Source organism: Phodopus roborovskii, unplaced genomic scaffold, assembly GCF_943737965.1.
Source record: "Phodopus roborovskii unplaced genomic scaffold, PHOROB, whole genome shotgun sequence".
NCBI classification, from domain to species: Eukaryota; Metazoa; Chordata; class Mammalia; order Rodentia; family Cricetidae; genus Phodopus; species Phodopus roborovskii.
Genome location: NW_026126448.1, coordinates 4,246,004 through 4,270,180, shown reverse-complemented (window position 1 = coordinate 4,270,180; position 24,177 = coordinate 4,246,004). Strand labels below are relative to the sequence as shown.

Genomic DNA, 24,177 nt, shown 5'->3' with positions numbered 1-24,177 from the left:
GGAAATTTTTTGATTGTGAGACTTTTGATGACTTCTCCTATTTCATTGGGGGCTATAGGTCTATTTAAATTGCTTATATGTTCCTGATTTAATTTTGGTAAGTGACATCTATCCAGAAAATTGACCATTTTTGTTAAAATTTCAAATTTTGTACAGTACAGATTTTCAAAGTATGACCTGAATATTGTCTGGATTTCCTCAGTGTCCGTTGTTATGCCCTCCTTTTCATTACTGATTTTGTTAATTTGCATGTTCTCTCTCTGCCTTTTAGTTATATTGGATAAAGGTTTGTTTATCTTGTTGATTTTCTTGAAGAACCAACTCTTTGTTACATTGATTTTATATTTATTGTTTTCCTAGTTTCTACTTTATTGATTTTGCCCTCAGTTTGATTATTTTGTGGCATCTACTCCTCTGGGGGTGAGTTTGCTTCTTTTCGTTCTAGAACTTTCAGTTTATCTGTTAATTCTCTAGTGTGACTATTCTCTAGTTTCTTCATGTGGGCACTTAATGCTATGAACTTTCCTCTTAACACTGCTTTCAAAGTGTCCCTCCCATAAGTTGGTAAGTTGTGTCTTCATACTCAGTGACTTCTTGGAAGTCTTTAATTTCTTTCTTTATTTCTTCCTGGACCCAAGAATGGTGCAAGTGCACATTGTTCAGTTTCCATGAGTTTGTAGGGTTTCTACAATTTGTGTTGTTGAATTCTAACTTTAAAGCACGGTGGTTGATAAGATAGAGGTGGTTATTCCAATTTTTTTATACCTATTGAGGTTTGCTATATTGTTAAGTATGTGGCCCATTTTAGAGATGCTTCCATGTGGTACTGAGAAGAAGGTGTATTCTTTTGTGTTTGGATGGAATGTTCTATAAAGGTCTGTTAAACCCAATTGGGTCATAACTTCTGTTCCTTTGTTTCTTTGTTAAATTTCTGTCTGGTAGACCTGTCTAGTGTTGACAGTAGGGTGTTGAAATATCCCACTATAAGTGTGTGAGATTTTATGTGTGTTTTGAGTTTTAGTAATATTTCTTTTACAAATGTGGGTGCCTTTGTATTTGGGGCATATGTTCAGAATTGAGAGAGACTCACCTTGATGGATTTCTCCTGTGATGAATAAAAAAAATGCTATTCTTTATCTCTTTTGATTGATTTTAATTTAAAGCCTAATTTGTTTGATACTAGCATTGCTACACCTGCTTGTTTCTTGGGTCCATTTGATTGGAAAATATTTTCTCAACCATTAATTCTGAGGTAACATCTGTCTTTAAAGTTGAGGTGTGTTTCTTGTATGCAGCAGAAGGGTAGATTCTTCTATCCATTTTGTTAGCCTATGCTTTTTTATAGGCAAGTTAAGACCATTAATATTGAGGGATATTAATGACCATTGATTGTTAATTCCTGTTTGTTTTGGATTTGTTGTTGGTATTATGTATGGGTTTCCCCCCATTTTTCTTTTGGCTGTTGGTAAAGTGGGATTATCTATTGCCTATGTTTTTGTGGGTATAGTTGACTTCTTTGGGTTGGAGTGTTCTTTCCAGAATTTTTGCAGGGCTGGACTAGTTGATAAGTATTGTTTAAATCTGGTTTTGTCATGGAATATCCTGTTTCTCCATCTATAGTCATTGAAAGCGTTCCTGGGTATGGTATTCTGGGATGGATTCCGTGGTCTCTTAGTGTTGGTAGATTATTTATCCAGGACCTTCTGGACTTGAGAGTTTCCATGTAGAAGTCAGGTGTAATTCTGATAGGTTTGCCTTAATTTGTTAATTGGCCTTTTTCCTTTGTTGCTCTTAATATTTTTCTTTATTCTGTATATTTGATTTCTTGATTATTATGTGGTGAGCTGACTTTTGTTTTGTGGTCCACTCTATTTGGTGTTCTGTAAGCTTCTTGCATTTTCATTGGCATGTCTTTCTTTAGGTGAGGAAAGTTTTCTTCTGATTTTGAGTTGGGTTTCTTCACCTTCTTCTACACCTATTATTCTTGGGTTTGGCCTTTTCAAGGTGTCCCAATTTCCTGGATATTTTGTTGTAGGGATTTGTTGGACTTAAGATTTTCTTTGGTCAATGAATCTATTTCTCCTAGTGTATCTTCAATGCCTGAGATTCTCTCTTCCACCTCTTATATTCTGTTGGTTATGCTTGCAGCTTTGTTGATTTCTTCCAATTTTTGATTATTTTTCTTCCATTTCCTAAAAGTATTTTTTTCACTTCCTCTTTTAGGGTTTTTATTATCTTCATGAAGTTGTTTTTTAAGCTCGTTCTCTTCTGCTTCATCTGTGTTGGGATATTTCAGTCTTGCTATTGTGGAGTTCATATTGATCTTTTTGTTTTGACTGTGCTCTTATACTGTCATCTACCCAACCCTTCTTCCAGTACATACCGGTGGTGGGGCCTCTCCCTCTCTTAGTGTGCATGGGACCAAGATTCTCTTCCAGAGGGTGCAAGCAGGTCCAATACGTCGATGGAACTAGGGAGCTGGCAGACTGCGGATGGGCTGGTCTACTTGGACAGGTTACCCTGTGTACAGTCCCAAGTCAGGCGGAAGCTCTGATGAGGGTACTGGAAAGTGGGCTCCTTCCATGTGTTAAGGCAGAACCAGGACACTGGCAAACTCTGGATAGGCTTGTTTGCCTGGATGGGCTCCCCAGTGTGGGCGCAGGACTCAGACCTACGGAGGCTCTGAGCTCGGCCCAGGAAGATAGGCTACCTTCTTGAGCGGATGCTGGACCAGGACTCTAGGCAGGCTGGTCTGACTGTAATGTTTCTTATGTGTGAGTGCAGGCCCCAGTCCTCAGGTGGCTCTGAGCAGGGCACTGCAAGGCCTCAACCAGCTTTTTTATTTTTTTTTCTTTTATAGCACCCAGGACCACCATACAGTGTACAATCCTACATTGATCATTACTTAAGAAAATGCTCTACAGGCTCACCTACAGCCCAGTGTTAATGGAGGCTTTTTTCTTAGTTTGGGTTTCCTCCTCTCAGATGCTTCTAACTTGTGTCAAGTTGACATAAAACCAGGCAGGACCATGGGTTTCAGGGATCAAACTCACATCAGACTTATGTGCCTTTACAAAATGAAATGTTTCATTGTCCAATCAATGAATTAAATTGTGTTGTCACAATAGAGATTATTAGATTTTGTTTAAGAAGTACAGTTTGAAATCTGTAATTACAACCTTCAAGGAGTAAGGATGAAAGGGAGAAGGGGAAAGCTATCTTCTACCCAAAGACAATGTTAAAATTGAAAATTTTTTAAATAAAACATTGGAGAGTTTGCCAAGAGTAGGATATATAGACCAAAGCACAAAAATAGATTTTGCATGTAGAAAAACCAATGTAATGGAAGTATAATGGTCACAAGACTGGGAAAGGATGGGCTGGTTGTCCTATGGCTCCGAGACAATGAGTTATTCATATGTAAATTAAAAAATAATGAAATCCCTGGCTGATATTGTATGCAAAGATTAGTCATTGATGAGACAAAGTAAAAAGGCTAAGATAGAACCCAAGTAATTATGCAATATTAGAGGTACACACACATATACACACACACACACTGTTTGTATGTTTGTCACAGGGTATCACTATGTAGCCCTGATTGACCTGGAACTGGCCTCAACATTGCAGTGCTTTAACTGCCTCTGCCTTCTGAGTGCTGGGAATAAAGGCTATAAATATGTATATGTTTTGTTACACGTTTGTTTTGAAGATGGTATCATTCTGTATCCCAGACTGGCTCTACATCTTCTACGATCTTCTAGCCCCAGCCTCAAGAATGCTGGAGTTACAGGTATAAACCATCACATCCAGTTTAGAAAAACATTACAGCCAGTTGGAAAGTCATAAAGCTTAGTTCTTGAAGCAAGAGATAACATTAAACTTACAAAAACTTTCCACATGTGAAAACATGTCACTGACAACAGCAACAATGAAAAAGTACAAGGCACATTCTGGGATATTGCAGTGAATATAGGGATGTATTCAGAATAATTAATTCTGAATCAGTTAGAGATGACCGCATAGTCTATACACAAAAGATACAAAGAATCAAGTCATAGAAGAAGTCAAAGCAGCAATGAGCATACAATAAAGATAATCTACCCTACTACCAGTCAGGGACATACACAATAACAATTCTGGGCACCATTTTATGTTCATCATGCTGATTGGCAAAACTTTTTATCTGACACATCTGAGTGTTGAGGAGCCAGAGAAGGAAAGCTCTTACACTCTGCTGAGCTGAAGCATATTGCTTGTTATGTGGCATATTTGATGCATATAATTAGTAAGTCCTCTCTTTGGTATATGCCTCAAGGAGATATGTACAACTGTCTTTAGTACCATTATTTGTGATTGGAAAAAGATATAAACACTTTAAATTATGATCAACAAAATGGAAAGGTTACAATCCCATGGTTTGTGGACTATTATACAGCAATTAAAATAAGTGAACCAGAACCTCATGTATCAACATGATTGGATCCCTGTAATATATTAATGAGTGTGGAAAAAGGTAAAGGGATATGGCTTTTTTCCATTGTGATATTTAGAGGAACTGATGATATAATAGTTATTTTCAATGCATAGATATTGAGAAATACTGAATACATAACAATGGTTACTTATAGGATGATGGAGAGAGAATTAAGGAAAAATACTAAAAAGATTCAAGAACATCTCCTTTTAAGAATATGAACTCTGGCATAAACAACACAATGCCAGGATGATTATATTGTTTCTTTATATTGAGAATTATTCACAACAAAGAAATACAGTCTTGAAAAACATACAGTACAGATTGTTAATGTTTCCAAATTCCAAATCTCTGGTTCAGAAGGTCCCTGGTCTGCTCAGAATAGCAGCACCAGAATGCAGATCTGAGTGCTGGGTTGTTTGATGATGAGTGCCTAGAAGTGCATGCCCACTGGCAACCCCGAGAGGTGGCAAGCCCAATGCTAGTGGCTGAAGCTTCTGGGAATGCATGAAATTGGAGTGGATTTGATAGGCAGAAACAGGTGGCACAAGTGTTTTGACACGAAATAGAGTCCTTCTTATAAGCCATGATCAAATGGTGCTTATCAACCATTTCAAGACAAAACATACATATGTTTGGCCCACTAGAATCCAGGCTGCATCCTGGAGATCTGTGGTGGCCATAGCATTCCCTGTGCCTCTGAGTGATCAGCAGATCAGCAACTCACAACAGTATGGAAGCAGAGCCCACTTCAGAATACTAGCGTGTCACACATATCTTTTGGGAAGCGCTGACCTAGAAGATATTCTGTTTTCATCCAGGAGGAGGGATAATTATAAGCCACTCAAACTCTGGCAGTGCGGAGACACTTGCAAATCCCACAGCTGTCTAAAAGGAGCATACTGGGGATGCACAAGTACTCTGTTTAAATCTGTGTAGTAGCAATTAGGAACAGTCAAAGCTGGCACAAAAGAAATACAGTTTACTGGTCTAAAAATGTCACTTTAAAATAACCGGGGACAGTCCTAGAACACTCTCCAGTATCTATGTAGGCACCACACCAGGATGTGACAAGATGTGATGGGACATGGAGACAGTCAATTGGGTGGTGCATACTTACTTGAGAAGAAGACTCTTACAACAGGAGTGTCACTAAATAAGATGGGACAAAGATACTCTCTCAGCCCTCTATTAGTGAGGAAGAAGTGACAGGTAACTCAAGTGAGCAACTCCAGTTCTATCATTCAAGTGATGGCATTTCTAAAAAATGTTAAACTTAACAAGTCTAGAATATAGCTTAATCTATAGGATATATTAAACAGTTTTCAATGATTTCCAGCCACACTTGTAATACCAGCATTGGGGAGGTGACATCATGAGGATTAATCTGGAGTTCAAGGTCATTTTAGCAAAACAGAAATTTCTAGGCCAGGTGACTATATGAGACCCAATCTCAACAACAACAACAACAACAACAACAACAACAACAACAATGATTACTCCATTCATTCCTCTCATGCCACAAGTTCAAACAGCTATATCACATGGAAACATGTCACCTGAAGTGGGTAAATGCACCTTACATCTGTACTCATTGTCCTATACCAGATAACTAACCCTTGTGTTAGGATTCTGCCTGCAGAGTGCCAAGTTTTCAGGCTTTTTGCTACCTGGTTCCAAGTATAGCAGGCCTGATGGAAGGTGGAGCCAACAAAATTAGTCCATATTGGTTACTAAAATATTGAATGTCTCCACATTTATTGAGAGTGAGTCCCTGAGCTGTCCTCTTACATATGGCCACTCTGTCACACCAGTTCCTTCCCTAGGAACCCATTCCTTCACAGTGCAGTAACCAAAGTGTTAATGTTTGGCACAGGAGCTGGTCACTGGGGCTCTTAAATATGTTGAATATCAACCATGGGTGAAGATGAACCACCACACTCACTCACAAATGCTCAGTTTAGCCTCAATTTTCCAAACCAAAGTAAGATGGCTCCTTGACATCCCTAAACTGCTCAGCCTCTGGGCTAGACACCAAACCTCAGGGAAAGAAAAGACCTTTTGGTTCCAAGGCCACAGGCTTGTTTTGAGATTTGAGTCTCCCTTAGTTTAGAGAAACAAATGCCACTTTGACTCTCAGATGGGTGGTGACCAAACCCCATCACCACATAGATTGACCCTTGCTCATTAGTGCCCCTCCCCTTCATTCCACAGCACCTTGAAGGCATCTTCTCCATTTGTCATAAGTTTTAAAAGTATTCCCTGGAGACCAGAACAATTTCTTGACACATGAGTCCAGTGAGTGATTTGGTAAAGAACTCTACTCCCAGAAAATGCACTTGTCACCCACAGCTGCAGCCCTAACACCTTCAGTCAGCAAGAGGCAGCATAGAGCTGGGAGACAGAAAGAAAAATGACCCAGGAGGAGGAAGGTCATTAACATGCAAGAATTCCACTTTTCCTTCAGGAAGTGAGAGGAGGGCAGGTCTTGCATTGGGAGAGGCTGCAAGGCATGATTCTGGGTAAATTTCAGGCAGAATGGTGCTCTGCATTTACTCACCAGGGCTGGTAATGGTCAGGAGGTCAAGTTGCCGCTGTTGCTGTAAAAGAAAACACACTGTGAGGGCAGTGATTCATACCATAGCCAAATCTGTGCCTAGCAGGGCAGGGGAGAAATGTGAGATGAAGGCTGGACAAACAGAGCAGTGTACAGTTTATGGAACTGTATGGTTGTGCTGAGGGTTCTCCCACCCTACAGACAAAGCAGAACAGATAGCCTTTATCTAGATACCCCTATATTGTACTTACAAAAAAAAAAAAAAAAAAAAAAAAAAAAAAAAACGTCCCGGGAGAAAGCCCCATTCCAATCTCCCAGCCAGGCACATTCCTCTGGACCCTGCACCCTTAGTTTTCTCTTTGCTTGAAGTGTTCGCACCAGTTGATTAACTCATATACTGACATCCCCTTTTGCCTTGGGTAACCTGCTTCCCAGGTACTTGATATGCTGGTTCAATTCTTGAGAACATTTACAACACCACAACAAAGTCAGCTGCCAACGATCTGAGCATTCCTTCTCCAGTGTAATCCTTACCCATTTGTTCATGTACATTCAATCAGATATGTGGTTGTCAAGTACACTACATTATATGAATAAGGGCCCTTGTGTTTGGAGGCAACAGGCTGCGCTTACATTGCCTGGGATGATCAACATCTCAGAAGGCCTGTCATCTGGTACAGCTCCCCAGCCCCCAGGAAGCTGTGTGTTGGGCTGGATGCTATGAGAGCAGAACAATGGATCTCAAAAGCTCAGGAGGACCACAGTAAACAGCTTTTGTGAAGACTGAAAGCAGGGGTCTGTAAGCCTCAGTCTTCCCGTTGAGCTCTTCCTCTTTCTCTTCTCTGGGAGAAGATAGATTGTTCTGTTTTCTTTAAAGGGTCATACCAACTTTCTTTCTTTTTTTTTCAAGACAGTGTTTCTCTGTGTAATATGCCCTGGCTGTCCTGGAACTCTCTTTATAGACTAGGCTGGCCTCGAACTCACAGAGATCGACCTACCTCTGCTTCCCAAGTGCTGGCATTAAAAGCATGTGCCATTACCGTCTAACACAAACTTTGTTTTTAGGCTTCATGTTGCAGGAACTTCTCATCCCTGGTATTTCTTCCAGTGACCCCTTCTCTGATTATACCCTATCCTCTTTATCTTGCTACTGTCCAAGAATGGCTTCCTGCAGTTCAGCTTAAGCAGAAGGGAAGGCAGCAATGTTCTTTTGACCAGTGCAGAGTAAAGGCCAGGCATGGTAGGTACTAGAAGCTTGGAGATATCATTTCAGATTCACCACAGTCCTACTAGGTTAGTGCTGCCCAGGGGAAGGATGATTACATTTAAAGAGGGGGAACCATTTGCCCCAAACCACACCTTCCCTGACTGGCAGGATCGTGCCAATTCTAATCCTATTTCTAGATCTAAGTTATGACAATCGTAACTCCTAATAAGTGATCATTAAGACAATCTATTTAGTTTGGTGGAGGAACTTTTATTACAGGACTTCTGACCCTTGGTCATACAAGCTGCCTCTCCCATTTGCATAGAGTCAATGATACTAGGAGCTTAGAATCTTTGGGTTTGACCTGTCATCCCCACAATCCCCTCTACAATGTCCCCTTTCTTGCCACACCCAGATGTATGAACTATTTCTGTTCTATCTCTTTCCTTGACAAGGAATTCCTTATGTCTTAGTGTTCATTCAGCTCTTCTTTGAACAGAGCAAAGGGCCCCTAACAGTAGCATCACTGATTCCTGTGCTCAGCCCATGGTAACAGCTTTGTCTGTTTCTCTAGGCTAAATGTTCTCAATTCTCAATTCCTCTGTCCTCCCCCCACCCAATGGATACCTATTCTCAAATTTCCTTGTCCTCAGAGTGATCTCTGCCATTCAACTTTCATCTGCTACAAGAAATATTGCTTGAAGATTTCTCTACTGGTTGATTATGCCTTCTCATGGATCTACAAGTAAGACTGTATCCCTCTGAGGCCTTCTCAGTAACACATCCCCATTTTCCTGCCAGCTCATAACTCATTCCAGTTGACTTCAAGCAAACAATGCAACTCCAAGATGTCACTGATCTCTGTAGCGAGCATGAGTTCTCACGCCGAAATGAAATACAGACTCACACACGCCAGTGAGGGGGAACGCTGTAGCCAGATGGCCTCCTTCCCCCTAATGTGGAAGCTAGCAGAGGGGAGATTGGCTCAGACTGCCTTTGCCCAAGCCGAACTGTACAGCTTGACACTCTGCTCATGCAGGAGAGAAGGATCCAGAAGCCCCCTTTCTTCTGTAAGTTTGTTTTCATTATGGTCACAACTAGAAAAAAAAATCTCATTTATCTAGAAGTTTCTAATTCCTTCTTAAAAGCTATTTCTAAATGGTAGAGAAGACACAGAAGAAAACTCTGGCAAGAGTCAGACACACCTGGGTATTTGTCCTGGCTCCTGTGTGTGGTTTTCTATAACTGACTGTTTCTGCCTCTTGACAGACTTAAAAAAAAAAAAAAAGAAAAGAAAAAAGATCAAGGCAGACTTAAAGTCAAATGCAACTAGGTGCTGTACTGTGGGCTCCCCTTTACTTGTGTAGAATTCTCTCAGAATACCTGGGCTCAGAACACTGAAGCTCAAGAACAAAGTCAGAATTAGAAAGAACCATATTTTAATGCTGTACTATCACACTGTAAATTTTCACACCTCCATGAATCCTCCTCAATAGATAGCTTACAAGCTTAGAACTACTATTCATCTTTGCTACCTCACTCCACTCTGCAGAGGAGCATTCAGGGAGCACTTGCTGAGCTCCTTGAACTAATCCCCAAATCCACAACATCCTTCAAACCCCCACACCTGTGTTGATGCGTTCTTTCCACCAGTGCTGTTAGAACTTCTCAAACCCTCCATGAAGTCTCTCTGTTTACCAACTCCCAAGGCTAACCCCCTCCTCTACTTTCTTTGGCAGAATAAGTACTTCCTTCTTTGTTCTCCCAGTACACCTTTCAAAACTGATCTCTCGAATCATGATGGCTTAACTGTTATTTCTGTGTCTGTCTATCATGTGTTAGGTCTTCACTCCATGAACCCCATGCCATTTCACCTCTGTGTCTCCAATGCATACAACAAAAGCCTGGAAGGACAGTTGGATGAAATCTAGTTCAAATGACAACTATTCTGTTATTCCCTCTGCAAAGACCTATTAAGTAGGAATCCATCACGACAGAGAGTAAGCCTGTTCTTCCTTTTCCAAGGTTTTTCCTCTGCCATATCTTCCAGGTTTCTAACTTCTATGGTTTTGCCTCGCCATTCTTCAGCCATAAAAAAAAGTCTTGTCTTTTCTTAGAGTTCTTCCCCTCTCCAGCTCTCTCTGATCCCTGTAGTGTCTACTGTCTCTATCTGGCTCTGTGGTGATGAATTAATTGTCATCTGAGATAAACCTATTATCCCATAATTGACTAATATATGTGTGCACCACCTAGTGGCACAAGCAGGTAAGTGTAGTCTGTTTATGTTCTAACAAGTACTTCAGATAGAATTACAAAATCTGTGGTCTAAATGCAAATGAAAACAAAAGCATATGTTCGAGAATGGCTGCATAACAGCTTTTAGCAAGAAATGGAATAGTCAAGCAATCACTTAAAAAAGTTAAAAAGTTAAAAATAATAAACGAAAGTGAGAAATGTCATTACTGGAGTAACTAGAATAATAATCACTTGAGACTGGCGATGGGAAACTATAGCATTTGTAAACACAGGCTACCTGACTTCCTTTCTGCTTGTTATGTGTCTATCCTCTAACATTCCTCCTCTGCTGTCAGATCTTTTTCAACCTGCTGAGGCTGCACTGGATCTTATTTGTGGCCATAGGAGCACCATTGCACTGTTCCCATGGCCTCTTTCTCAAGGGGCATGCCCAGCATCTGGCTAATACAGGACACCTAGCAAGGATATGGTAATTACATGTTACCTTCTTAGACAGGACCCCACTGGTCACCAGATGAGGTCTTGAGCTTTGGGCCCCTCTCTTCCAAAAGACATACTAGGTGTTGTTCTTTTGCTATAATTATTGCCTAAGAAACACAACATGAGACTCAGCACCTACATGGACTTTATTGATAGAGGGGAGGAAAAGGGGGGAGGGGTAGCTGGTGGCCAACCAAAAGCAAGGGAGAGAGAGGAGAGAAAGAGAGAAGGGGGAAAGAGAGCAAGGGAAAGAGAGAGAGAGAGAAGAGAAAGAGAGAGAGAGAGAGAGCAAGAGAGAGGCACGCTTAGTGTGCATGCTTAACTGAATCCCCTGGCAGCCAGGTAAAGCTTGAGAAGCCAGGTAAGTCATGAGGTAGAGAAGACATGGCCATGAGCATCCAGCCCATCATCAGGGGGCGGGGTCAGCAGACTGCTGGTTCCCAACATTCCTACCTCTTATTGTTATTAAAAAGGTGGGGGTTGGGCGTGGCAGGTTAGGGAATGAGGACATAGAGTTCTCAAGACTGCTTCCTGCTGACTTGGGGCAGTGATCACTTGTGGATTGCTTTCATACTTTCCATCAAAGCCCTTTTGAGTCTTGGGGATCCAGGAATTGGGCCACAGAGAATCTTGTCTTCTTCATCTGCCTGGAGTGATCATGAGGCTGTGGTTAAAAACCGACTTTTTGCTTTGGTCATGACCTCACTGCAATTATCTCTCAGAATGAAAAGGGACATAGTGTACTAGGAGCTCAGGGGCTGGTTTTGTGGGATTCTGAGTGAGAATAGTCACTGATTACCTCTGCTTTGCTTTCTGTTTTCATGCAAGACAGCTATTTGGGGAACAGCCAGTCTGTCACTGCCTTGATGGAGCTGACTTAAACAAGAGCACCAGTAATTCCTGAGCATTCTCCTGTCACTCCAGAAGCCAGCCATGCTGCTGAGGACCTTGGGATTTACAACTCCAGAAGGAGTCAGTCCAGGGCAAAGGCACACATTTGGTTTCATGCCTTGGGTTCTTCTTTCCAACAGTGCAGCTTTCCCTTTAGTTCCTGCTCTTCCCCAGGTCTACTCTCCATCTAGGCACCTGGACTTTTAACTATTCTCTCTGGAGAACAGTTCACATAGCACTGATGTTTTTAAACTCAGTTTCTAGTGTCTCTTCCCCTAGTCTAGCCTCCTCACTTTGCAAAGGACTGATCATTTTAAAGTTCATTCTACTCTAATCTTTTAATAATTTAATGATTCTAGTTACATTTTGATGAAGACTAAAATTTTTGGCTTGTCTTTAAAGGAAGATGTTTAAAAACATCAACTCAAATTAAGCAGATCACAAAAAGACAAATATTTCATGTCTTCTCTCATTTATGGTTCCTAGATTTTATATAGCTAAACAAAATTTCTATCTATTTATCCATGTATCTATTACTTGAAAGTAGAAGTAAATCTGTCTAAGGAGACAAAGCAGACCAATGGGAGGAGGATAGAAGGGAAGGGAAAGGGAAGGGGAGAAGGTATGAGAATATGATTAACAAACACTGTGTACAAGTGTGTTTAAAAAAAAAGAATTTGAACAAAGGTACTTTGTGTGGGCAGATAAAGTGACTGCCATATGCTATTAAATGAAAATCCCAATGCCAAGGCTGAGCTGCCTCCTCATGAGTTGTTGAGCAGAGAAGTCCCCAAAGTCCTCTAAACTATATGGGGTATTTATTGCCACTACTCTTAGTTGTCCACCAGAGCTACATGGTAAGACCCTGTTGCAGAAAACACCATATATTTTGGTTGGTTATGAACAAAGAGAAATCAAGCCATCATTCTGTTGACTAGCTTTCATAGTACCAGAAGATGTTATGCAAGTTACTGGGGCAGAATTGTTATTAATAAACCTTTTCAGCCATGGACCCTGCATGTCATACCACTGACCTGCCAGTGGTTAGATGTGCCCACTGGCACAATAGTGGCATGACTGTTATGGGGGTAACCTGTTGCTTTCTGATTGGATTTTAGGCTTGCTCCAAAGGAGGGAGTTTACATCTGTACCATAAATCTGGCCAAAAGCCTGTGACTGGAGAGGCCCTTGGCCCTAGTGGGAAACCATCACTGTTGCTTTTCCAAATGCATATAATGGCCTGTCAAACCACTGTTTACATACTTATCTGTTATGGTCAGCAGAATTTCCTTATGCAATAGGCTATAGTTATTGCAGAGAGTCATAACTCATCAAAGTGCTGAGAAGAACTGACCATTGAGTGTTCAGCCCTAAGTGGAACATTTATATCACTCCCTCCACGACTCAGGGAGCACTGTAGACAAGGGGGTGGAAAGAATAGAAGTGCCGGGCAAAGAGTAGAGTGTTGTGGACCCACCTTTCCCTAAGTATGTGTAGGTAGTTAAAGGCAGCTAGGTGGTGAGTCCCTAATAGCCCCTCTTTAAGGATCTTTAGGTAGTAAATGGTCAAAGAGGAGAGGTGAGGTGAGTCACTAAGCCCTGTAAATAACCCCTCACCCATATTCCTATAAGTAATCGTAATTAAACGAATTGGTTCACCATAATTAAATTAATAAGTAAAAAAAAAAAAGACATGAAAGTGGGGGGGGCAACTGAGAAGAGGATTGGCATCAGTAAGAGTGGGAGGGGTAAGAGAGGGGAATGGGGGCAAATGTGATCCAAGTGTATGCGGCATGTATATAAACTGCCCTAAGGAAATCTATTCTTATGTATAATTAATATATGCTGACAGAAAAGAAAAATAACCATGAGTTTTATGAATTATTTGAAAAAGCATTTTTTTAAATCATAATATAACCTCACACTAGGTCCAAGCACGTTGGTTAATGTGCTGTTGAAAAGCACAGGTGCCCAGAAATAGGGAAAAAAATGTGAAGGGTAGTAGGAAAGTAGAAGGCAAAGGATTCACTTAGCAATTCATTCTTAGTTACAACGTTAAATGCTCATTGTTTTAACGATTAACTATGTGCTCATATGTGTTTACCTGCATCAGTTGACGTGCAGCATGGGCATGCAGGTACCTGCCAAGGCCAGGTAGTAGTGAGCCTTGATGTGATGTGGGTGTTGAGAACTAAACATGGGTTCCCTCAAATAGCAGGAAGTGAACTTAACTGCTGGGATATCTCTCTAGCCACTAAATTGTTGTTTTTGACTCAAGTGGCTTTAGCTGAGGAATTACCAAAAGGGCTTCCTTTTAAAGGAAGAGAGGCTAGTTAAAGCAGGTCCTAATGGGTGGGGATATTTTACTTTTCCCTAAAGGAGGACCAATTTTTAAGACAGAACAGAAGGGCCCAGAGAGATGGCTGAGCAATTAAGGGTTCCAGCTGCTCTTGTGGAAGACCAGAGTTTTCTTCCCTACCATGGGTTGCTGAAAACTATCTGTAACCCTAACTCCAGGAGATCCAACACCATCTCTGGAATGTGAAGGCATCTGTACTCATGTGCACATAGTTTGCACTCCTCCACATCTACACACCCCATACACATACATTACAATAATAAATGCTATTTTGAAGACAAAAGTCACACTATGTAACTGTGGTTCACTTAGAACTAGGTAAAACATATTGGCCTCTAACTTACTATGTCTGTCTCTGTATGCCAAGTGCACCTTATTAGCCCAATAATAATACAGCTTTAAAGAAAAAAAAATATCAGAAAGAACCTAGACTTTCCCCCAAGTCCCAGCTAACTTCTATCTTTGGAAGTTAATATGTCTACTTATGTTGACATTCAGTTCTTAAGGCCACCAAGGAATCTCCATCAACACTGTTTTCTTATTTTTATATATTTGATTATTAAACAATAATGTACTAAATAAATAACAAAAGAGAGCCAACAGAAATAACCAAAGAAGTGGACAAAAACCAAAAAGACAGAAGAAATTAGATAAATTAGATACTTGAGATGTGAGTCTGTAAATCACTGTTTCCTTATGCTGAGGCACACAGAGTGAGGGGACTTGGCGCAGCTTGTGCACTGATGCACCACCAGGCTGCTGCATTGGAACCCGGAGACCTGCCTCCCACAGGGGCTGCATGTGGAAGAGGAGCCCCAGGGATGGAGGAAGCAGAAGGCTTAGGACTGGAGTAAGAAGCCACAGGTCTAATCATGTGTAACTGAATCCTAGCTTAGGCACCTGTTAAGTGGCTACCCTTGAGTGAATGGCTTCCCCCTAATAGTGTAGAGTAGAACATAAAACATAATGCAAACCAAAAAGCTTTTGATTGGAGAGTACCAAGGTCACTCTTTTTTTCTTTTACTTTTCATTTTGAACTCTACATATAATGAGTTAGGTGCCATATGACCATATGAAATATCCTAACCAAGTATCTTTATGTGGCACTCCTCCCTCCACTCCAACCCTGATATCTCTGTTTCCCACCATATTTCCTATCTATTTTATGTCCTATGTGTCATTTTACACCCCCCCATGCCTTATCATCTCTTATCATTACCCTCTCTTGGTCTCCTTGCTAGAATTTTGCCCACACTTACACCCATTTACACACACACACACACAACCAAATATATATATATATATATATATATATATATATATATATATATATATATATATATGGTTAAAGAAGTCTTAACATACTCAAGTGTTCAGTAAACCCTTTTTTTGTTTCTGTTCTTTAGATTCAGTGAGTGCAGAAAGCAGTTTCCAGCAATTTTGCTAAGAACTGTGAAGGACTAAAAGAAATGAGGAATTATAACCACTCTGAGTGAGATGATCCAGAAAGACAAATGGCACATGCTCTCTTTCATATATGGATGCTAGCTTTGATTCCTTGGATATGTGTGTTTAAATTGCAATTCCCATAGAAATCAGGAGACCAGGAAGGGGCCATGGATGGAATTTCAAGGAAAGGGGCATGTAACATAGGTCAAATGAAAGGGTAAAGAGGAATAATGGAAGTGAGAATTAAATGGGGCAGGAAAGGCAGGGTGGGCAGGGTAGAAAAGGTAATACTTGAGAGACACCTACCACTAAAGTCCTTTGAAGATGCCAAGTGACAACCTACCATTGAAACACACACGTACACATGCACACACACACACACACACACACACACACACACACTCATGCATGCACTCATGCACGCATGCACGCACACACACACACACACACCACACACATATGGATCTCTATCTACCTGCTCATCTAAATAATGGTTTTTAAACCCATAGATTAGTGCATCTTTCTTACCTCATCAAAGAGGTTTATTTTTGCAATAGATGCAATAGATGATAACACCAATCCAGCCACATGCAGAGGGTAAGGGACTGTAGAGTGTTCAGCTCTAGGCACAACCTTTACCTCCTTCTCTAATGCTCAGACACTGTGTTGGAAGAGAGAATGCAAAGAGTGCAAGAGCCAGAAAATACAGCAAAACAGTATTTTCTACGTGAGACACATCTGTTGCACACATTGAACTCATGCTGCGACTGTATGCACAACACTTGCACAAGATCAAGCCAGCCCAAATCCAAGCATGGTTAGGGAAAGGGCTCATGAGCTCCCACCTACATCTGAGGAGCTATTGATAACTAAAGGCTGCTGGGGGAGGGAGAATCAGTTTTCTTCAGGAAGAGGCTACCTATGATCCAGTAGATGTTCCCATGCCCATGTACATACAGGAATCACTAATGTATTATTCAGTAGGTATTGGCAGGATTGGAGGGGAGGAATTAAGTGATAGGTTTGGTCCAAACACATTATATGCATTTACGAATATTAAATAAAATATTTTTTAAAAGAAACACTCAGAAACGAGAACGTACTTTGTAATGTTCTTGTTGCATAGGGCAATAATTTGCCTTTCTCTGAATCCATCTCTACCATATACTGGCAAAATGACCATGAATAGGTCATATAATTTAAAATAGGTTGATAGCCTACCTACTAGTAAAGTAGTTAGCTTACCACATGATACATGCCTCCAGGTAATGTTACATAATCTAGTAGGGACTTTTAATGTCAAGCCCCTTTTCCTGAAAAGCCTTTTCTCTCCTTCTCCTTCATATGTGACTTTTCTTACACACCACGACACTATGGGAGCTACTGCTGTTCTTCCAGCCTGGGTCCAGTGCCTTCTCATGGCTCCTCAGCAACCTGACAACCCTTGGCCACAGATGCTGCAACTTTGTTGTAGTTATTTGTGTGGGTACTTTGTGGACTCTTGCAGGTGCAGCCATGGTAACATTCAGATATGTATCTCTTGCTGCTACCACTGTATTTGGCACTCTGCCATGTCTGCTGAATTGAACAATAGGGTAGAGTTCCTGTGAAAACATCATGATGTTCAGAATAAGACTCTGATACTGAAAACAAGGCAGCATTAATCTGTATTCGTGCCCAGCCAGGGTAATGCCTCTCATGATGTCAATTTTATATACTACAGGAAGCTAAAGTGGTCATGAAAGTGTTTTCTGCATTTGAATGGCTCTGTGGAAGCTAGATTCTATAATGACCAACCATGACTTTCTTCCCATAAGATATCACTAGCTTGATTGTGGGCAAAGAATCCAGATCTAATTGTTCTTTGTAAGTCTGCAACAGCAAGTATTGGTGTTCAAAAAAAAATGGTACTGTCTAAATTAATTTTCCTGAAATAAACATCTTTGTGAAATAAAAAGAATTCATAATAGCAATCCATAATTAAAAGCAAAATGATACCTTTTGCTTTGTGGGAAAAGTTTATGTATTCACTGAAATAAAGTAGCAATGTGGTTTTTTTTTTTTTGAACTCTAAGAATTGTGAACACACACATGTATAGCTCTGTTATTGTCTCTGTGTGTGGAGATGCTTCTATCTATATTTTTCATATTTTGCTATTGAAAAAGAAGTTTTGAGAAACAAGTGTCATTCATCTTGATTTCTTAAGAATGCTGCCAGAATATTCTTAAATCTTGTTGTACTTTTCATAGAACAGGAACTGGGAAAATGGGGAGAATTAACATATATTGAATTATCCTTATTTTTCTCTGACTACTTTTCTTAAGCTATCTTTAAACTTGCTCTCTATTCCTCTCTCTCGCTCTCTCTCTCTTTCTCTCTCTGTGCATGTGTGCATATTTATAAAATGGCAAAATCTTTTACAGAAAATAGTCAATTAAAAACATGTTATTAAACATTTACTATGCAGTGGGTGATTATGTTTATTCATTTTTATTAATTAAATAGTCATTTATTTGTTTATGTAATTAGGTTACAAATGAAGACTTCTTATGACATTTTCATACATATTTTGTTTCAGAAAATTTTGAGCGCCTACTTGCTCTTATGTGTTGATATCTTGTTTGTACAAATAAAGCATGTCTGAAGATCAAAGCTAACCATAGAGGTCTAGAGTTTTATACAGACAGACAGGAAGTAAGAAGGCTTGGTAGAGAAAGGAATATAGGTGGGAGGAAACGGGAACTGGGTCTGGTCTCTTTTCGGCTGGGAAGTTTGTCAGGTAAAGGTGGATGTGACTAGCCCCTTCTCTCTGATCTCTCAGCATTTCCCCCTATATCTGACTCAGGACTTTTATTTTAAGACCTATTAGAATTTGCATTACACGCTTCTGTCCCTCTCTCTGCCCCACCCTACTCTTTCCTCCTATTGCACCATTGTGTCCTCAGTATTTCCATTTCCTCTTTGATATTGCCTATGTTTTTGTTTGTTTGTTTGTTTTCCCTACATCTCTCTCTCTCTTTTTTCCTTTGAGCCATGCTAGCCATTTCTTTTTCCCTTTTTCAGTTTTTAACTTTTTTTATTTCATTTTGCATTCCAACCACAGTTTTCCCTCCCACTCCTCTTCCCACTCCCATTTTCCTCCTCCCACCCCTCCTCATCTCCCCCAAGCCCACCTCCATTCCAGTTCTCCTCACTGGTAAGGGCTCCCATGAGGACTCAACAGTCTGATACAATAGGTTGGGGCAGGGACAGGCCCTTCTCTTACGCATTAGGGCTGAGCATGGCATCCCACCATAGGGAATGGGATCCAACAAGCTAGCGCATGTATCAGGATTACTACTGTGGTCCTACTGCCACTGAGCATGGCATCCCATCCTAAGGAATGGATTAAAAAAAAAAAAATCATGAAGGTAATTTACTCCCCTTTAGTGACGAGGAAACCTCAAGCTAGAAAAATTAATCTTTCGCAATTATGTAGTGAACAATGGAGTAAAGCATTAAACAAACCTAACTATGACCCCCATGTTCTTCAAAATACTATCTACAGGGCTGGAGAGATGTCACAGTGGTTGGGAGAATTTGCAGCTATTGCAGAGGATTTGGATTCAGTTACAACAACCATCTGTAACTCCATTTCTAGGGGATTCAGCCACATCTTCTGACCCCCACAAGCACCAGGCACACTAATGGTGCATACATGTACATGCAGGGAAAACACTTACACACAAAAATAAACTACATACAAAAAATAAAAACACTATTGAAATTGTATATAGTATTATTAAATAATGGCAATGATAAAAAAGAAAAGAAAAATTTCAATATCCAAATAGCTATTCTCATTTTCCATGCTGTTTGCTAGTTCTTAAGTGTCCCTGCTTGCACTACATAGCCAATAGTTAATAAAGATGCAATCATGGCACAAATATGATGCTGTTACTTTCTGTATTCTGTTATTTTTAGGCCACATTATGTCATAAAGTTTTCCAAAGCTATTACATAGTCTTTGTAAACATTATTATAATGGTTTTACAATGTTCCATTTAGTGAAAATGCATACTTTACTTAAATATAGGATATTTAGGCTATTATTATTCTGTTATTATAAATAACATTACAGTAAACATCTTCCTGGATGCAATTCCTTTCCTTGTTTGGATTAGGTTATTTCTCTGAAATGAATACCCAGGGGTGGAATTACTGGGTGAAAACTTATGTAGCCTGTCACTGCTAGACACACATTGCCACGTTGCTTTCCAACAGGATCATTCTAATTTATAAGCCTACAAACAGTGTATGAGATAAAGACTTCACTATAAACTTGCCAGTGTGGGGGATTACAGCCTTGAAAATATTTTATGTGATATAATGAGTACAATATAGTACATGACTCTTGTTTTAGTTCCTTTCTCCTTCTTTTTTGAAATACTTTAATAGTTCTGAACCTTTTCATTATCTTGCTTACCCATTCTGCTTCCTGCTGGGAGAGCCTGCTTTCACTCTTATCTGTTAGGCATTAAGGCTTCAGCTCTGTTTGGATTCTAATCTTAGAGGTTAACAATTGCTCTTGTTTTCAGCTCATCATCTTGGATGACAGTGGCAATACCCACTTAGGCCTGATTTGTCACCAAAAGAAATGCTCTCCTTAAACAACAAATCTCTCTCTTTCTCTCTTTTAGCGATTCCAAAGATGGATCTCAATGAAACATTTAGACAGTGTTAAAATAGTTCACCATGGATTAAGAATGTTCTGATAGTTCCTGTCCCTTAATTCCCCTATGGGGATTGATGCTTTCATGTCCTATAATGCAAGTAGAGGAGGGTACTTACTTGCTATTGTATAAGATACACATCTTAACTCTTTTGATTCTCCTAGATTCCCCATTTGCACATTGTTGCAAAACAGACTGGTTTCAAATCCTCATCAACCTGTGGAATTTACTAGTATAATTATATTTTATAACGTATGCTATAGTGCTTTGAAGCATGTATACTTTGGGATATACATTGTTCCAGTTTTATTTCTCTTGCTGTGATAAACATTGCAACTGACAGCAACTTGGAGGCTTTATTTAACTTATCCTTGCAGGTCACATTCCTTCATTGAGGGAATTCAGGGTAGGAACTCAAGCAGAAACCAGGCTGCTTACCGGCTTGCCCTATGGTTCATGCTCAGATAGCTTTCTTATATAAACCAGATCCATCTACCTGGGATGGTGCTGCCCACAATGGGCTGGGCTTTTCGTCATCGACTAATCAGTCAAGATAATTTATTTTAGACATGGGCATAGGCCAAGCTGATCTGGGATGATTCTCCAACTGATGTTCCTTTTTTTTCCCCAGATGACTTTAGGTTGTGACATGTTGATGATAACAACTAACCAGATGCACGAATATCCATCATACAGTTTTGTTTTTGTGGTAACAACATTGGAGATCTACTGTATTCGCAAATTTCAAGAACAAGAATAACACCATGCTGTACAACAGGTCTTCAGAATGTTTTCCTCTTGTCTTACAGAGACTCCCTCATTGATCACTATGCCCCTTACCCTGCCTCTTTGTCACCAGTCCCTGGTAATTACCATTCTACTCTTTACTACTGTGGTTTCAGATTATATATTCCACATGGAAAGGAAATCATGATAGTATGTGTGCTTTTTACTAATCTTCACTGAGCATAATATTCTTCATGTTGATCTGTTTTCATAAATGACAAAAATCTTAATTTTTAAAGACCGAATAACAAAATTCAAAGGAAATGGACAAGTTTCTGGATAACTATTACTTACCAAAATTAAATCAAGAACAGACAAACAACTTAAATAGACCTATAACCCGCAATGAAATAGAAGCAGTCATCGAAAGACTTCCAACCAAAAAAAGTCCAGGGCCAGATGGATTCAATGCAGAATTCTATCAGACATTCAAGGAAGAACTAATACTCCTCAAACTGTTCCACAAAATAGAAACAGAAGGCTCATTGCCAATCTCTTTTTATGAGGCCACAATAACCTTGGTACCCAAGTCTCAAAATGACACAACTAAGAAAGAAAACTACAGACCAATATCCCTGATGAACATCGATGTAAAAATACTCAATAAAATACTGACAAACTGAATCCAAGAATACATCAGAGAAATCATCCACCATGACCAAGTAGGCTTCATCCCTGGAATGCATGGATGGTATAGCATACGAAAACCTATCAATGTGATCTACCATATAAACAAACTGAAAAAGAAAAAATATATGATTATCTCCCTAGATGCTGAAAAAGCCTTTGACAAAATTCAACCCTTTCATGATAAAGGTCTTGGAGAGATCAGGGATAACAGGAACATACCTAAACATAATAAGAGCAATATACAGCAAACCAACTGCCAATATCAAACTGAATGGAGAGAAACAAGTCAATTCCTCTAAAATCAGGAGCAAGACAAGGCTGCCCTCTCTCTCCATATCTCTTCACTATTGTACTGGAAGTTCTAGCTAATGCTATAAGACAACAAAAGGAGATCAAGGGGATCCAAATTGGAAAGGAAGAAATAAAACTGTCTCTATTTGCAGATGATATGATAGTTTACATAAGCGATCCAATAAACTCTACCAGGGAACTCCTACAGCTGATAAACACCTTCAGCAAACTAGCAGGATACAAGAAAATCTCAAAAAAAAAAAAAAAAAAAAATCAGTAGCCCTACATTTTTCAGACAACAAAGACAGAGAAAGAAATCAGAGAAACATCACCCTTTACAATAGCCACAAGCAACATAAAGTATCATGGTGTAACGCTTACCAAACAAGTAAAAGACCTATATAATAAGAGCTTTGTGGCTCTAAAGAAAGAAATTAAAGAAGATACCAGAAAATGGAAAGATCTCCCATGCTCTTGGATAGGTAGGATAAACATGGTAAAAATGGCAATCTTGCCAAAAGCAATCTACAGATTCAATGCAATACCCATTAAAATCCCACCACAATTCTTTACTGACCTTGAAAGGATAATAATCAACTTTATATGGAAAAACAAAAGACCCAGGATAGCCAAAACAACCCTATACACTAAAAGAACTTCAGGAGGCATCACCATTCCTGACTTTAAGCTCTACTACAGAGCTATAGTTCTGAAAACAGCCTGGTGTTGGCACAAAAATAGACAGGTAGACCAATGGAATCAAATTGAAAATCCTGATATTTACCCACACACCCGATTTTCCACAAAACAGCTAAAATTATACAATGGGGCGAGGACAGCATCTTCAACAAATGGTGCTGGCACAATTGAATGAGGGTGTATAGAAGACTGCAGATAGACCCATGTCTGTCACCATGCACAAAACTCAAGTCCAAATGGATCAAAGACCTCAACATCAATCCAGCCACATTGAACCTCTTAGAAGAGAAAGTAGGAGGTACCCTTGAACAAATTGGTATAGGAGATTGCTTCCTGAACATAACTCCAGGGGCACAGACACTGAGAACAACAATTAATAAATGGGACCTCTTCAAACATAGAAGCTTCTGTAAGGCAAAGGACACAGTAGACAAGACCAAACGGCAGCCAACAGACTGGGAAAAGATTTTCATCAATCCTATATCTGACAAAGGGCTGATCTCCAAAATATACAAAGAACTCAAGAAACTAGTCAACAAAACAGCAAATAACCCTATTTAAAAATGGGGTACAGAACTGAAGAAAGAATTCTCAATAGAGGAAATCAAAAAGGCTGAAAGACTCTTAAGAAAGTGCTCAACATCCTTAGCTCTCAGGAAAATGCAAACCAAAACAACTTTGAGATACCATCTTACTCCTGCCAGAATGGCTAAAATTAGAAACACCAATGGCGACTCATGCTGGAGAGGATGTGGAGAAAGTGGAACACTCCTCCACTGCTGGTTGGAGTGCAAACTTGTATAGCCATTTTGGAGATCAGTATGGCAGTTCCTCAGGAAAATGGGAATTAGTTTACCACAGGACCCGGCAATCTCCCTCTTAGGCATATACCCAAAGGATTCACATCAATGCAACAAAGACATCTGTTCAACTATGTTTATAGCAGCATTATTTGTAATAGCAAGAATCTGGAAGCAACCTAGATGCCCCTCAATTGAAGAATGGATAATGAAGATGTGGCACATCTACATAATGGAATACTACTCTGCAGAAAAAAATAATGGAATCTTGAAATTTGCAGGCAAGTGGATGGCACTTGAAGAAACCATCCTAAACGAGGTAACACAGTCACAGAAAGAGGAACACAGTATGTACTCACTCATATATGGATTTTAGACATAGAGCAAAGGATCACCAGCCTATAATTCACACCACCAGAGGAACTAGGATACAAGGTGTATTCTAAGAGATTCATATAAAGTCCCTCACAGAAGCAGGAAGGGACAAGTCCCCCAGAGCAACATGAGGGAGAGGAAAGGAAAAACATGTGCGACTAGAAAGATTGAGCCCAGTTAGGAATAGAAGACAGGACAGAGCGAGTGA

The 24,177-nt window shown here is 39.9% G+C and overlaps 1 protein-coding gene across 1 annotated transcript in view; it reads right to left on the bottom strand.

The window, feature by feature from the left end:
- Agbl4 (AGBL carboxypeptidase 4) overlaps nucleotides 1–24,177 on the bottom strand; it is a 1,068,750-nt gene that overhangs the window by 308,931 nt on the left and 735,642 nt on the right. The window contains exon 6 of the mRNA XM_051188468.1: nucleotides 7,038–7,077. Coding sequence (XP_051044425.1) covers nucleotides 7,038–7,077 — 40 coding nt within the window. The remainder of the gene's footprint in view (nucleotides 1–7,037; nucleotides 7,078–24,177) is intronic.